Source organism: Oncorhynchus keta, chromosome 26 (assembly GCF_023373465.1).
Source record: "Oncorhynchus keta strain PuntledgeMale-10-30-2019 chromosome 26, Oket_V2, whole genome shotgun sequence".
In the NCBI taxonomy this organism is placed as follows: domain Eukaryota; kingdom Metazoa; phylum Chordata; class Actinopteri; order Salmoniformes; family Salmonidae; genus Oncorhynchus; species Oncorhynchus keta.
Genome location: NC_068446.1, coordinates 17,797,687 through 17,812,709, shown reverse-complemented (window position 1 = coordinate 17,812,709; position 15,023 = coordinate 17,797,687). Strand labels below are relative to the sequence as shown.

Sequence of the window (15,023 nt, the reverse complement as noted above, 5' to 3'; positions counted from 1 at the left end):
GCCCTGGAGCTCTGTGTGGTCTGTTTGTGAACAGAGCCCCAGGACGAGCTTGTTTAGGGGGCTCTACTCCAGGTTCTCTGTAGGTGATGGCTTTGTTATGGAAGGTTTGGGAATCACTTCCTTTTAGGTGGTTGTAGAATTTGTAGAACTTGTTGTAGAATTTGTAGAATTTGTAGACGTTGTAGAACGTCTCTTTTCTGGATTTTGTTAAGTAGCGGGTATTGGCCTAATTCTGCTCTGCATGCATTATTTGGTTTTTTATGTTGTACACTGGGGATATGTTTGCATAATTCTGCATGCAGAGTCTCAATGTGGTGTTTGTCCCATTTTGTGAATTCTTGGTTGGTGAGCGGACCCCAGACCTCACAACCATAAAGGGCAATGGGTTCTATAACTGATTCAAGTATTGTTAGCCAGATCCAAATTAGTGTGTCAATTTTTCTGTTCGTTTTGATGATGTAGAAGGCCCTTCTTCCTTCTTGCATTGTCTCTCAGATTGTTCACAGCTTTGTGAGAGTTACCTGTGGTGCTGATGTTTAGGCCAAGGTAGGTATACTTTTTTGTTTACTCTTGGAACACCATTATTTTTGTCTTACTGAGATTTACTGGAATCGGGCCAGGTCTGACAGAATCTGTGCAGAAGATCTAGGTGCTGCTGTAGGCCCTCCCTGGTTGTAGACAGAAACACCAGATCATCAGCAAACAGTAGACATTTCAGATTCTGGTCGGGTGAGAACGGATGCTGCAGACTGTTCTAGTGCGCTCGCCAATTCATTGATATATATGTTGAAGGGAGTGGGTACACAAAGATTTTTTGTTTGTTTGTGTACATGGAATTTATAATGTCTTATGTTTCTCCCCCAACACCACTTTCCATTAATTTGAATTGCAGACCCTCATGACAAATTGAGTTGAAAGCTTTTTTGAAATCAACAAAGCATGAGAAGACTTTACCTTTGTTTTGGTTTGTTAGTTTATCAATTAGGGTGTGCAGGGTGAATTTGGTTAAAAGCCAATTTGACATTTGCTCAGTACATTGTTTTCACTGAGGAAATGTACGAGTCTGCTGTTAATGATAACGCAGAGAATTTTCCCAAGGTTGCTGTTGACGCATTATCCCACGGTAGTTATTGGGGTCAAATTTGTCTCCACTTTTATGGATTGGGGTGATCCGTCCTTGGTTCCAAATATTTGGGAAGATGCCAGTGCTAAGGATGATGTTAAAGAGTTTAAGTATAGCCAATTGGAATTTGGGGTCTGTATATTTTATCCTTTCATTTAGGATACCATTAACACCACAGGCCTTTTTGGGTTGGAGGGTTTATATTTTGTCCTGTAGTTAATTCAATGTAATTGGAGAATCCAGTGGGTTCTGGTAGTCTTTAATAGCTGATTATAAGATCTGTATTTGATCTCTACCTCTCTCTTTCTCTCTGGTTCTGTCTGTGTGTGTGTGTGTCTCGCTCTGCTTGTGAGTGTATGTTTGCTTTGTATGTAATGTTAATTATGCAGAAAAATATGTTAGAGGCAATATAAATGTGATGTGGCTAAAATGTGACTAAAGTGAAAGGGCATTTATGTGACTAAAATGAAAGGGCATTTATGTGACTAAAATGAAAGGGCATTTATGTGACTAAAATGAAAGGGCATTTATGTGACTAAAATGAAAGGGCATTTATTTGACTTAAAATGCCCACTGTTTGTAATTTTGTCAATAACTAGACTAAATCATTATTCAATTGACAAAAATGTGACTAATACTTAATTATATTTTAGTCAAATTTACTCAGACTAGACAATCTAAAAAAATAGTCAAAATGAACACTGGTGTGTATAGGTGAGTGACACATGGATGCTGTGGGCTTTGTAACATCATACAACAGAATCTGTATGATTTTAAAGCTGATTCTAAATTCGGGTAAAACAAAATGCCAGGCATGTTACAAATCATGTAATTGCTCCATTGGCTGGACATACTATAGATCAAGTTAAAGTGTACAAATATTTGGGTGTGTGGGTTGATGATAAGCTGAGCTTCACTGTGCATGTAGAGAACTTGATAAGGAAGCTCAATCTGAAAATAGGATTTTATTACAGGCATAAGGCTTGTTTTTGTTTTGAGGCCAGGAAGGAGCTGGTACGATGTACATTACTGTTGGTTTTACATTTTACTGATGTTATATATATATGCAGGCCTCAGCCACTACCCTGAGAGAACTTGATTCAGTGTATCATGAAGCCCTCAGGTTCATTACAAATCAGAAACGTCTAACACATCATTGTGATCTCTACAGCGCTGTTGGCTGGTCGACATTGACCTTGCGTAGGCTTAAACACTGGTATACACTGATTTATAAGGCCATTTTGGGCAAAATGCCATTTTATCTCTGTTCTTTTTCAGTCAGGTCAGTAAATAAATATAAATTACGGTCCCATTCTGATTAGCTTCTAACAAGTACCAAAAATTAGAACAGGTCATGGTAGAAATAGTTTTACTTACTTAGCACCGTGGTCCTGGAATTCTCTCCTGAACACTTTAAAATGTGATGATCTAGTTTCATTGGTGGAGTTTAAACACTTGATTGATGTGTATATATATATATATCATAGAAGAGTAATTGTTTTTAGGCCAGCTGTTTTTAGTCAAGAGGTTTGTGTTTTTAATGTAATATGTAATTGTTGTACTGTATGTGTGTTTATAGTTTTGTTTAATGTTGTGTTAGTGTATGCAAGTTGTTTTGTCTGAAACGTTGTTCCCCCTGCTACTATGGGACCAGGTCTCTCTTGGAAAAGAGATATTATCTCAATGAGAACCTGTATAAATAAAGATAAAATAAAAATATCTGCCTATGAAAGGGCCCTGTAGTTACTGGAGCCATAGTCATCCCACCACTATTCTGTTCTATTCCACAGACACAGTCTCTCTTAGACTGACTCATCTGTGACACTATCCACTCAAATAGCATCTTACACTCAATCAGGAATGTGTTTGTGTGTGTGTGTGTTTGTGTGGTTGCACCTGAGAGTGTGGACTCCTCGTTGCAGGTCTTGTCACTGTCTGCGTCCTCCTGTCCATCTGCGTTCTGGTGTGTGTGTTGCAAGCTGAGTTTGTGACACACCTCGAACGCCTGGCCCACCGTCCGCACAATACGCATGGCCTGGGACTGGAGAGAGGAGGAGTTGGGAGAGAGAAAGACCAAGAGAGAGAACATGACAATATTAAAATCCATGTACACAAACAACAAGTGCGCAGTCAAAATTGGCAAAAAAACATTGAAATGCATTTCCACGGGTCAGTGGGGTGAGACAGGGATGCAGCTCGATCCCGACTCTCTTGAAAATATACATCAACAAATTGGCTAGGGCACTAGAACAGTCTGCAGCACCCGGCCTCACCCTGCCAGAATCTGAAGTCAAATATCTACTGTTTGCTGGTGCTTCTGTCCCCAACCAAGGAGGGCCTGCAAGCAGCACCTAGATCTTCTGCTTAGATTCTGTCAGACCTGGGTCCTGACAGTACATCTCAGTAAGACGAAAATAATAGTGTTCCAAAAAAGGTCCAGTTGCCAGGACCACAAATACAAATTCCATCTAGACACAGTTCCCCTTGAGCACACAAAAAACTAAACCTTCCTAGGCCTAAACATCAGCACCACAGATAACTTTCACAATGCTGTGAAAGTAAAATGTAAAACAAGAAATAATGCATGCAGAGCAGAATTAAGCAGATATCAGCTAATTATCAAAATCCAGAAAAGAGACGTTATATTCTACTACCGTCTAAAAGGAAGCGATTCCCAAACTTTCCATAACAAAGCCATTACCTACTGCGAGATTAACCTGGAGAAGATTGACTTAAGCAAGCTGGCCCTGGGGCTCTGTTCACAAACACAAACAGACCCACAGAGACCCAGGACAGCAACAGCAACACAATTAGACCCAACCAAATCATGAGAAAACAAAAAGATAATTACTTGACAGATTGGAAAGAATTTACCAAAAAAAGAGCAAACTGGAACGATATTTTGACCTAAACAGACAGTACACAGTGGAAGAAAACCTGACCACTGTGACTGACCCAAAATGAAGGAAAGCTTTGACTATTTACAGACTCCGTGAGCATAGCCTTGCTATGGAGTCGGGCCGCCGTAGGCAGACCTGGCTCTCAAGAGAAGAAAGGCTATGTGCACACTGCCCCAAATAATGAGCTGAGCAGCCTTTCAGTTTATGTCGATATAGGACTCGTTTTACTGTGGTCATGTCACGTTCATTATAACGAAGAGACCAAGACGCAGCATGATATCAATACATTCCTCTTTAATGAAAGAGAACACTGAACAAACTATGAACGTGAAGCTATATATAACGAGTGCTGACATGCAACTAACCATAGACAATACCAAAAACCCCATAGATATACAAAAAACCCTAGACAAGACAAAAACACACATACCACCCTCATCACACCCTGACCAAACCAAAATATATACCAAAAGATAACTAAGGTCAGGGCGTGACAGGTCATAGATACTTTTGTACCAAATCCGCCAGCATCTTCACAAGGTCCTTTGCTGCTGTTCTGGGATTGATTTGCACTTTTCGCACCAAAGCATGTTCATCTCTAGGAGATAGAATGCGTCTCCTTCCTGAGCGGTATGACTGCTGTGTGGTCCCATGGTGTTTATACTTGCATACTGTTGTTTGTACAGATGAATGTGGTACCTTCAGGCGTTTGGAAATTGCTTCCAAGGATGAATCAGACTTGTGGAGGTCTACAATTTTTTTTCTGAGGTCTTGACTAATTTCTTTGGATTTTCCCATGATGTCAAGCAAAGAGACACTGAGTTTGAAGGTAGGCCTTGAAATACATCCACAGGTACACCTCCAATTGACTCAAATGATGTCAATTAGCCTATCAGAAACTCTAAAGCCATGACATAATTTTCTGGAATGTTCCAAGCTGTTTAAAGGCACAGTCAACTTTGTGTATGTAAACTTCTGACCCACTGGAATTGTGATACAGTGAATTATAAGTGAAATAATCTCTCTGTAAACAATTGTTGGAAAAATGACTTGTGTCGTGCACAAAGTAGATGTCCTAACCGACTTGCCAAAACTATAGTTTATTAACCAGAAATTTGTGGAGTGTTTGAAACACTTAGATTGGAGTCATTAAAACTAGTTTATGTAAACTTCCAACTGTATAAACATGTCAACATTCACAATGCCGCGGGCCAGACGGAGTACCAGGACATGTACTCAAATCATGCGCAGAGCAACTTGCAAGTGTCTTCAGTGACATTTTCAACCTCTCTGACAGAGTCTGCAATACCTACATGTTTCAAGCAGACCACCATATTCCCTGTGCCCAAGGAAGCGAAGGTAACCATCCTATATGATTACCACTGTGTAGCATTCACTTTGGTAGCCTTGAAGTGCTTTGAAAGGCTTGTCATTGCACACATCAACGGCATCATTCTGGATACCCTAGACCCACTCCAATTCGCATACCGCCCCAATAGATCCACAGATGACGCAATCGCAATCGCACTTCACACTGAACTTTCCCATCTGGACAATTCTCATTCCCATTCTGGAAAATTCCCATTCCCATACTCACCTATGTGAGAATTCTGTTCTTTGGCTACAGCTCAGCGTTCAACACCAAAGTGCCCACAAAGCATCACAAAGCTAAGGACTCTGGGACGAAACATCTCCCTCTGCAACTGGATCCTGGACTTCCTGACGGGCCCCCCCCCCAGGTGGTAAGGGTAGACAACAACATGTCTGCCATGCTGATCCTCAACACTGGGACCCCTCAGTGGTGCGTGCTTAGTCCCCTCCTGTACTCCCTGTTCACCCGCGACTGCATGGCCAAACACGACTGCAACATTAAGTTTGCTAACGACACAACAGTGGTAGGACTGATTACCGACAATGACGAGACAGCCTATGTGGAGGAGGTCAGAAACCTGGCACTATGGTGCCAGGAAAACAACCTGTCCCTCAATGTGAGCAAGACAAAGCAGATGATCGTGGACTACAGGAAAAGGCATCCAAACAGGCCCCTATTAACATTGGCGGGGCTGTAGTGGAGCGGGTTGAGATTTTCAAGTTCCTTGGTGTCCACATCACCAACAAACTATCATGTTCCAAACACACCAAGACAGCCGCGAAGAGGGCACGACAACACCTTTTCCCCCTCAGGAGATCCTCAAAAAGTTCTACAGCTGCACCATTGAGAACTGCTCGGCATCTGACCGTAAGACGCTACAGAGAGTAGTTTGTATGGCCCAGTACATTACTGGGGCCAAACTTCCTGCCATCCAGGACTTATATACTAGGCGGTGTCAGAGGAAAGCCCAAAAAACTGTCAAAGACTTTAGTCACCCATGTCATGGACTGTTCTCTCTGGTACCGCACTTGCAAGCAGTACCGGAGTGCCAAGTCTAGGACCAAAAGGCTCCTTAACGTCCAACAGACACGTGACAAGGTTCATCCGTCTACAAGAGCAACACGTGCAAAATGACTATGCTAAATTTGCCACGGTTTTGAAAATAGAATTCAGTGGTTCTGCGACTCGCAAACATGATAGCTCGTTGGCTAACAATATCAGACAAGCTCGAAATGAACATCCACAAGCCTACTATCACCGGCTTCGTTCAGCTTACTTTGGTATGCTCACTGAAACTGGAATGGAAGCTCTATTACCATTTAAACAACTGCTCATATCAAACATGTCTCCCAACTTCATTAACTACTTGGACCCTACTGCCCACGTTGGGTGGCCAATCTCGACGCTCCGAGAACTTGCAAGCACCGCTTTTGAGGCATCAAAAGCAAGCCGGGCTTAGAGCCCGGACACCTCGACTTTCGAGCTTAAGCGGGGACCATCACTCGAATTGGAAGGTGCTGCATCGGGGACATGTGGGGTAAAAGATGACGATCAAAGGGGGTGCTACCATGTAACCACCACCCCGACAACCACCGCCGTAACAATAGCTACGATGAACGTCCCCAATCTAACAGGTCCCGTAGAGATCAACCTAGCCGATAACCCCTGCGCCTAACTCTCACAAAGGGTCAGGACCTAAGGGTAACAAGTGTAACAAGGGCAACAAAGTGCTCAACAATGATCTAAACGCTAACCGAAATTATCTAGAAGCTCTGAATAGAGATGTACTGCATCGTAAGAAATCTGAGAAGGATGACAAGGATAAGTCATCATGACTTATCCCCGCCGTAAAATCGCTGGAAACCAAGTCCGCCGAAACCCATGCAATTCCAGAGGATGCAAACATTTCCATTAACCCTGCCCCCACTCAAATCCCTGTCCAGGAACCACTCATTCTAGACACAATTTTGGATAAGCATGCTCCGTTCAAAAAATGCAGAACCAAGAACAGATACAGCCCTTGGTTCACTCCAGACCTGACTGCCCTCGACCAGCACAAAAACATCCTGTGGCGGACTGCAATAGCATCGAATAGCCCCCGTGATATGCAACTGTTCAGGAAGTCAGGAACCAATACACGCAGTCAGTCAGGAAAGCTAAGGCCAGCTTCTTCAGGCAAAAGTTTGCATCCTGTAGCTCCAACTCCAAAAGTTCTGGGACACTGTGAAGTCCATGGAGAACAAGAGCACCTCCTCCCAGCTGCCCACTGCACTGAGGCTAGGAAACACGGTCTCCACCGATAAATCCATGATTATCGAAAACTTCAATAAGCACTTCTCAACGGCTGGCCATGCCTTCCGCCTGGCTACTCCAACCTCGGCCAACAGCTCCGCCCCCCGTAGTTCCTCACCCAAGCCTCTCCAGGTTCTCCTTCACCCAAATCCAGATAGCAGATGTTCTGAAAGAGCTGCAAAACCTGGACCCGTACAAATCAGCTGGGCTTGACAATCTGGACCCGCTATTTCTGAAGCTATCTGCCGCCATTGTCGCAACCCCTATTACCAGCCTGTTCAACCTCTCTTTCATATCGTCTGAGATCCCCAAGGATTGAAAGCTGCCGCAGTCATCCCCCTCTTCAAAGGAGGAGACACCCTGGACCCAAACTGCTATAGACCTATATCCATCCTGCCCTGCCTATCTAAGGTCTTCGAAAGCCAAGTCAACAAACAGGTCACTGACCATCTCGAATCCCACCGTACCTTCTCCGCTGTGCAATCTGGTTTCCGAGCCGGTCACGGGTGCACCTCAGCCACACTCAAGGTACTAAATGATATCATAACCGCCATCGATAAAAGACAGTACTGTGCAGCCGTCTTCATCGACCTCGCCAAGGCTTTCGACTCTGTCAATCACCAAATTCTTATCGGCAGACTCAACAGCCTTGGTTTTTCGGATGACTGCCTTGCCTGGTTCACCAATTACTTTGCAGACAGAGTTCAGTGTGTCAAATCAGAGGGCATGCTGTCCGGTCCTCTGGCAGTCTCTATGGGGTGCCACAGGGTTCAATTCTCGGGCCGACTCTTTTCTCTGTATATATCAATGATGTTGCTCTTGCTGCGGGCGATTCCCTGATCCACCTCTACGCAGACGACACCATTCTATATACTTTCGGCCCGTCATTGGACACTGTGCTATCAAACCTCCAAACGAGCTTCAATGCCATACAGCACTCCTTCCGTGGCCTCCAACTGCTCTTAAACGCGAGTAAAACCAAATGCATGCTTTTATAATATAATATAATAATAATATATGCCATTTAGCGGACGCTTTTATCCAAAGCGACTTACAGTCATGTGTGCATACATTCTATGTATGGGTGGTCCCGGGAATCGAACCCACTACCCTGGCGTTACAAGCGCCATGCTCTACCAACTGAGCTACAGGACACAACCGATCGCTGCCTGCACCCGCATGCACCCGCATGCCCGACTAGCATCACCACCTTGGATGGTTCCAACCTTGAATATGTGGACATCTATAAGTACCTAGGTGTCTGGCTAGACTGCAAACTCTCCTTCCAGACTCACATCAAACATCTCCAATCAAAAATCAAATCCAGAGTCGGCTTTCTATTCCGCAACAAAGCCTCCTTCACTCACGCTGCCAAGCTTACCCTAGTAAAACTGACTATCCTACCGATCCTCGACTTCGGCGATGTCATCTACAAAATGGCTTCCAACACTCTACTCAGCAAACTGGATGCAGTCTATCACAGTGCCATCCGTTTTGTCACTAAAGCACCTTATACCACCCACCACTGCGACTTGTATGCTCTAGTCGGCTGGCCCTCACTACATATTCGTCGCCAGACCCACTGGCTCCAGGTCATTTACAAGTCCATGCTAGGTAAAGCTCCGCCTTATCTCAGTTCACTGGTCACGATGGCAACACCCATCCGTAGCACGCGCTCCAGCAGGTGTATCTCACTGATCATCCCTAAAGCCAACACCTCATTTGGCCGCCTTTCGTTCCAGTACTCTGCTGCCTGTGACTGGAACGAATTGCAAAAATCGCTGAAGTTGGAGACTTTTATCTCCCTCACCAACTTCAAACATCAGCTATCCGAGCAGCTAACCGATCGCTGCAGCTGTACATAGTCTATAGGTAAATAGCTCACCCTTTTTCACCTACCTCATTCCCATACTGTTTTTATACTGTTTTTATTTATTTACTTTTCTGCTCTTTTGCACACCAATATCTCTACCTGTACATGCCCATCTGATCATTTATCACTCCAGTGTTAATCTGCAAAATTGTATTATTCGCCTACCTCCTCATGCCTTTTGCACACATTGTATATAGACTGCCCATTTTTTTTTCTACTGTGTTATTGACTTGCTAATTGTTTACTCCATGTGTAACTCTGTGTTGTCTGTTCACACTGCTATGCTTTATCTTGGCCAGGTCGCAGTTGCAAATGAGAACTTGTTCTCAACTAGCCTACCTGGTTAAATAAAGGTGAAATAAAAAAAATAAAACAAGCCCGCAGGTTTTGTCTACAGACTTGGATACGGATGTGGAGATGCACAAGATAAGCAGCTTTGCAACAGATGATTCCTCTCCCATTCCGATAGAGGACCCACTGGGTCTTGTAGGTGACTTATCTGTCTTGGAAATCGACACAGATTACAAACCGCTCCATTCTCCCAACCCACTCCATTTTGTTGGGGATATGACGAGAAAAACCAACTCGAACAGGCCATACCTTAGAACAGTCCTGGAGGACTGTTTGACCTGTCATGCTCTGATTTGGGTTCGACAATTTCCCTCATATCTGAAACCTTGCTGGATGAACTAAAAAGGCAGTGGACCCTGCAAAACATTGGTAGAAAACAGAACAATGCGATACGAATCTTCGATGTTTAACTCAAGCTACCTAGCTCCTATCCAAACGTCTCCTACTTAAAATCAACTTCGAAAGCGTATCACTGATCCACCCCGTGTATGTGACAGAGTACCCCTGCAACGCAAGGGCGTGTCTCATCCCTGGAGCTTGATCCAGATCGACTGCCGAAACCACGGCCGTTCTTTTGCTAAACCACGTTTTCAGTCGTTTCGGCCTGCCAGGAGAAACCGTAGACAGCGACAGAGGAACCCACTTTTCGGCAGCTGCAATGACCAAACTGTTGAGGCTTCTGGGAGTCAAAGCTAAACTCCACATCACATACCACCCCAGGAGCTCGGACAGGGTAGAAAGTAGCAACCAAACAATCGTCAGAATCTTGAGGAAATATGTGGCAGCCAACCACAAAGATTGGGACCTCAAACTCCCATTGGTACTGATGGCGATCAGAGCCACACGCAACAGGTCTACAGGAATAACACCATTCGAGATGATGACGGGCCGGCAAATGACGATTCCACTGCATCTCCTGTACCAACCGGGAGATGTTGCCGCAGCCCCCGCCTACACGGCTCATCAATACGTGACCGACCTGCGGAACCATCTCCAGACTACATTTGCGTATGCTCAAGGACAGTTGGAAAGAAGTGCAGAAGGTGACAAGACCTATTACGACAAGAAGGCCTCACACCAGGTGTTCGAGGTCGGGGATAAAGTGTGGTACTACATATACACCAAACCCGCGGGCGTCGCCACAAAGTTCCTGCCCCACTGGACGGGGCCACGCGAGATTGTGGTGAAGCTATCTCCTGTAGCTTACCAGATCATAATCAGCAAAGGTCGACAAAACGCCACATTAAAGTGGGTCCACCGGAACCAAATCAAGTTCTACACTCCCCCCATGGGAATAGGAGGGGTGCTAGGCCAGCACAAAATAGATAAAAACCTAGCAAAGTCAGAGGTACTAAGAAAATTCTTAAGTACCCTCTTCTGATCCCTTCCAGGAGTTCAGTACGTTGCACATAACATCTCTTATTTTCTTCCCAGCTACCAGATATACATCTGTTGACACTATTGATATCGTCCTGCGCTGTACTGTTTCAAAATAAGAAAACCAGAAAAATAGTTGTCAAAACATTGTTTGTTTACAAAAACGAATAACTTGTTAGGGAGATTACTGAAGAGATGCCACTTATCCAGCAGCAGATGAAGGCACATGCCCTCAGGTTGCAACATGTAGGAAAGTCTCTCCAGGACTTTATTCTGGTGGTCAACACACACGCTACTCTCTTGAACAAAACTCTCCTCTCTGTAGGAAAGCTAGCAGAGGTCATGAACCATGACTATGCCCATGGTCAATTGGTTCGACTGTTACTGGAGGATTTTCTCTGTGAAGTTAGCTTTTCTATGGCCCACTTGGCCATGAATAGAATCCCCTCATATTTAGTGCCCCTCTCAATGGTGCACAACATATTGACCTCAGCTACTTCAACCACGATAAGGCCATTACAGTCACATGGCCTACAGTCTGGGGTCGGGCATCCCAATACACATTGATGTTGATCTTAATGAAGTGGGATTTCTACTGACGCTGCCGGTTGTTGAACTGGAGAATATCAACAGATTGAAAACAGTTCTCAATGTAGGATTTTGGCGTGACAGTACCCACGTAAAGATTGCCACGCCCCCAGTTGTAGCTTACCAGGAAAACAACCCAGATGTCTATCTCACCCCTAACCTGTTAATGTGTACTCTAAGCAAAGATGTCCACTACCTCTGTCCTCGCAAACCGTTTGTCAGGGATAACACTGAGCGTCTTTGTGGTATTAAAGCTATCACCAGCGAAGGGATGGGGCCACCACCACACAAGTGGAGGTGGTAGGGAACCGATGGTTGGTCAACACCCCGTTCGCGTCCGCCACTATGACTTACGAACGCCATGACTCCATTACCCAATTGAACCTCCCCAACCAGACTGTTTTTGTTAAGGTACCAGAGGGGGCGATTATTCACGGACGCTTTCGCTAAACGTTCCCTTGAGTTACCACAAGCCATTCACAACCAAATCCAGTACGAGGGACCCATGACTGTTGATCTTAGTGTACGGGATGAGGCACTTTTAGTTGACCCGACTGCTCTTGGACGGTGCCGGACACTATCCTGACTGATGACCATGATCCTTGGTCTTATTTCCCTTGTAGTGTGCACCTACTACGTACACAGGCGCACACGTGCAATGGAAGACCTAATGAGGACTTATACTAGGATCACCCGTGGGACAGAAGCGATTGCGATTTTTGGAAAGTTGGCAATAGATCCTGAAACCCCCTTAGGGGGCCCAGTCCCAGCCTCCTCTCCTGAACTCATTAGGTCAGCCCAGTAATCTGCCCAATGTAAGCTTTGGCCTTCAGGGGTCAAGTTTTTCCAAGTGCCTTAACTACCCACCTGCAAGTAGGATCACCCTAGACATGACATTAGAGACAATGCCATGACAGAGTTATTTAGCCAAGACCTTTGACATATTTTGAACATAGTCCAAATTCGATGATTAAGGTGTGGTAGGCACATTTTGTATACTTTTATGTTTTTATTCCATTATTTTTCGTTTAATTTCCTTTGACACTTAGGAAGCACTAGAGCCCAATGCCGCTCGTTTGGGGAGGAAATATAATGATGTATTGCCTGAGTGTTGTGCATTATTAACGTTTGCCAAGTTACTGCCTAGGTCCACTAGCCGGGATAACCGGACGACGGGCCGGAACACAGAGCCGCTGCCGGACCTCCCAGGTCCATTCTGGTGGTGGTCCGCAACTTGCGGAAGTCCTACCAGGGTGAACCACCAAGGGGGGGACTGCTATGATAATCCACAAACCAGGACATCTGATGGTCATTCTTATGGATGGTGGGTTGCAACATGCAGAATCATTCCAAGTTGAACCTACCAGAGGGGGACTGTCCTGATCAGGTCAGGTTACAGGAGACCACAATCCTACAGATGATCTACAGATTATCTCTCTTATCTCTCAACCACAACAGATGAAGAGAGATATAGTGTTTTGAAGATGTGGAGGGTTTTATGACCCCTCACGCCCCTGGTAAATCTCAGGCCACAGACAAATTCCTTTGTCCTGTGACTATGGAGAACCAGCCTCAGAATATTAAACATGAACTAAAGGGACTTTGGAACAATGGTTTTCATCAGCCACAATGGTGGTCATGACGATAGATGGAATATGAAAATGTATTTCATTTTTGTTCTGCTATTAAAGGTTATGTTATTACGAAAACATTGTAATGTGAAGGGTTTCCCTAGTATATGTTTGATGTTTATACATTTTACGTTGTATGGAAAATATCCAAATCAAAGAGAATGTTTTGGGGAAGATTAAATGTTAAGTTAGTTGTCTAAAATTGGATTTGAGTCAAATCTGGACCTTGCCTCATTAGCTTGGTACGCCCAGAGAATTGCCCTAAAGGCAGCTACGCCCACTTCTGACCCAAGGGTATAAAACCTGCGAGTATAGAATTTACAGCAGGACTACGTGACCCCAGCTGCAGCAGGTCTAAAAAAAGTAAACGAACCCAGAACGCAACGCAAGTTTGAGGACAAAGGAATCCTTTTCTACCCAAGCTACGGATGAGTAGCTGTGTCTAATCGGGTGAATTCATGTCGAACCACCTAGCCTCCATCTCCCATCGAATCGTGGTATCTAAAGGGTTTCATTCCTATGCTGTGAGTTCTGAGCTACAGAGCTGTCTGGCCTCAGAAGACCCCTTCCAGAGCAAAGGGTGAGGGAACAGACTCCTAAGCCAAAAAGGACACTGACATCGGGAGGACTCTCAGAGAGGTGCGCAGGAGAAGTGCATCATCAAACAGCGGAACGGTCAACGCAGAGAATCCTCGGAGATCATCCCCACGTAATTACATCATTATATTCTGACCCATAAGAGCGGCAGTTTGGGGCAAGGCTAGGGTTAGAATAGCATAGCTGACAAATTCACCCAAATGTATATTTCTCTTGTGTACTTTCTTTTTTCTCTCCGTCTTTTGAAATTCCCATTGTGGGTAACACGCGCCATAGTGTGTTGGCCCGTTATACTAAGTTCTAATCAATAACCTATAATGTGTTTTGTCTATGTGTATCTTTTACAATCATTTTAGCTTTTTAGTAAATAAATATTCAACTAAGATTGGTGTGGTACGAATTCATTGGTGGGACCAAGGTCCGTGCAGATTTACAGGCTATACAACGTTCAGAACAAGATTGTTAGAGGCAACTGGTTAATTAGCGGCTGTTGTAAAATCGATATTCTGATATTCTTTGATTTAATTTGGGAAATAGAAACAATAAAAACTTGTTTTCCCATGATTCCCCAGGTTAATGAGTTAATAATTGCTTATTCAGTTAATCACGCAATTAGAAACTTGAATCATTCGACGAACAACAGTCGTCACATTAACTAATACAACGTCACGACACAGCCCTCATCCTCTTCTTGGGTTCTATGAGTCTTTGGGGATGAATTAATAAGTCATGTCGGCTCACATCATTTATTTGGAACTTGATGAGATTGATGAGTTATTTGCATGGGGTCAAATAGAATCTGTGTTAGCCAACCGCTGGCTCAGTCTTTAATTTTTTTTTATTTCACCTTTATTTAACCAGGGAGGCCAGTTGAGAACAAGTTCTCATTTACAACTGCGACCTGGCCAAAATAAAGCAA

General features: G+C 44.3%; 1 protein-coding gene across 2 annotated transcripts in view; it reads right to left on the bottom strand.

Moving 5' to 3' along the window:
- The window catches only part of LOC118359011 (carboxyl-terminal PDZ ligand of neuronal nitric oxide synthase protein-like), a 233,019-nt gene that overhangs the window by 79,970 nt on the left and 138,026 nt on the right, over positions 1-15,023 (bottom strand). For both annotated transcript variants that reach the window (XM_035737136.2, XM_035737137.2), the window contains exon 6: positions 3,020-3,164. In XM_035737136.2, the coding sequence (XP_035593029.1) occupies positions 3,020-3,164 (145 nt within the window). The remainder of the gene's footprint in view (positions 1-3,019; positions 3,165-15,023) is intronic.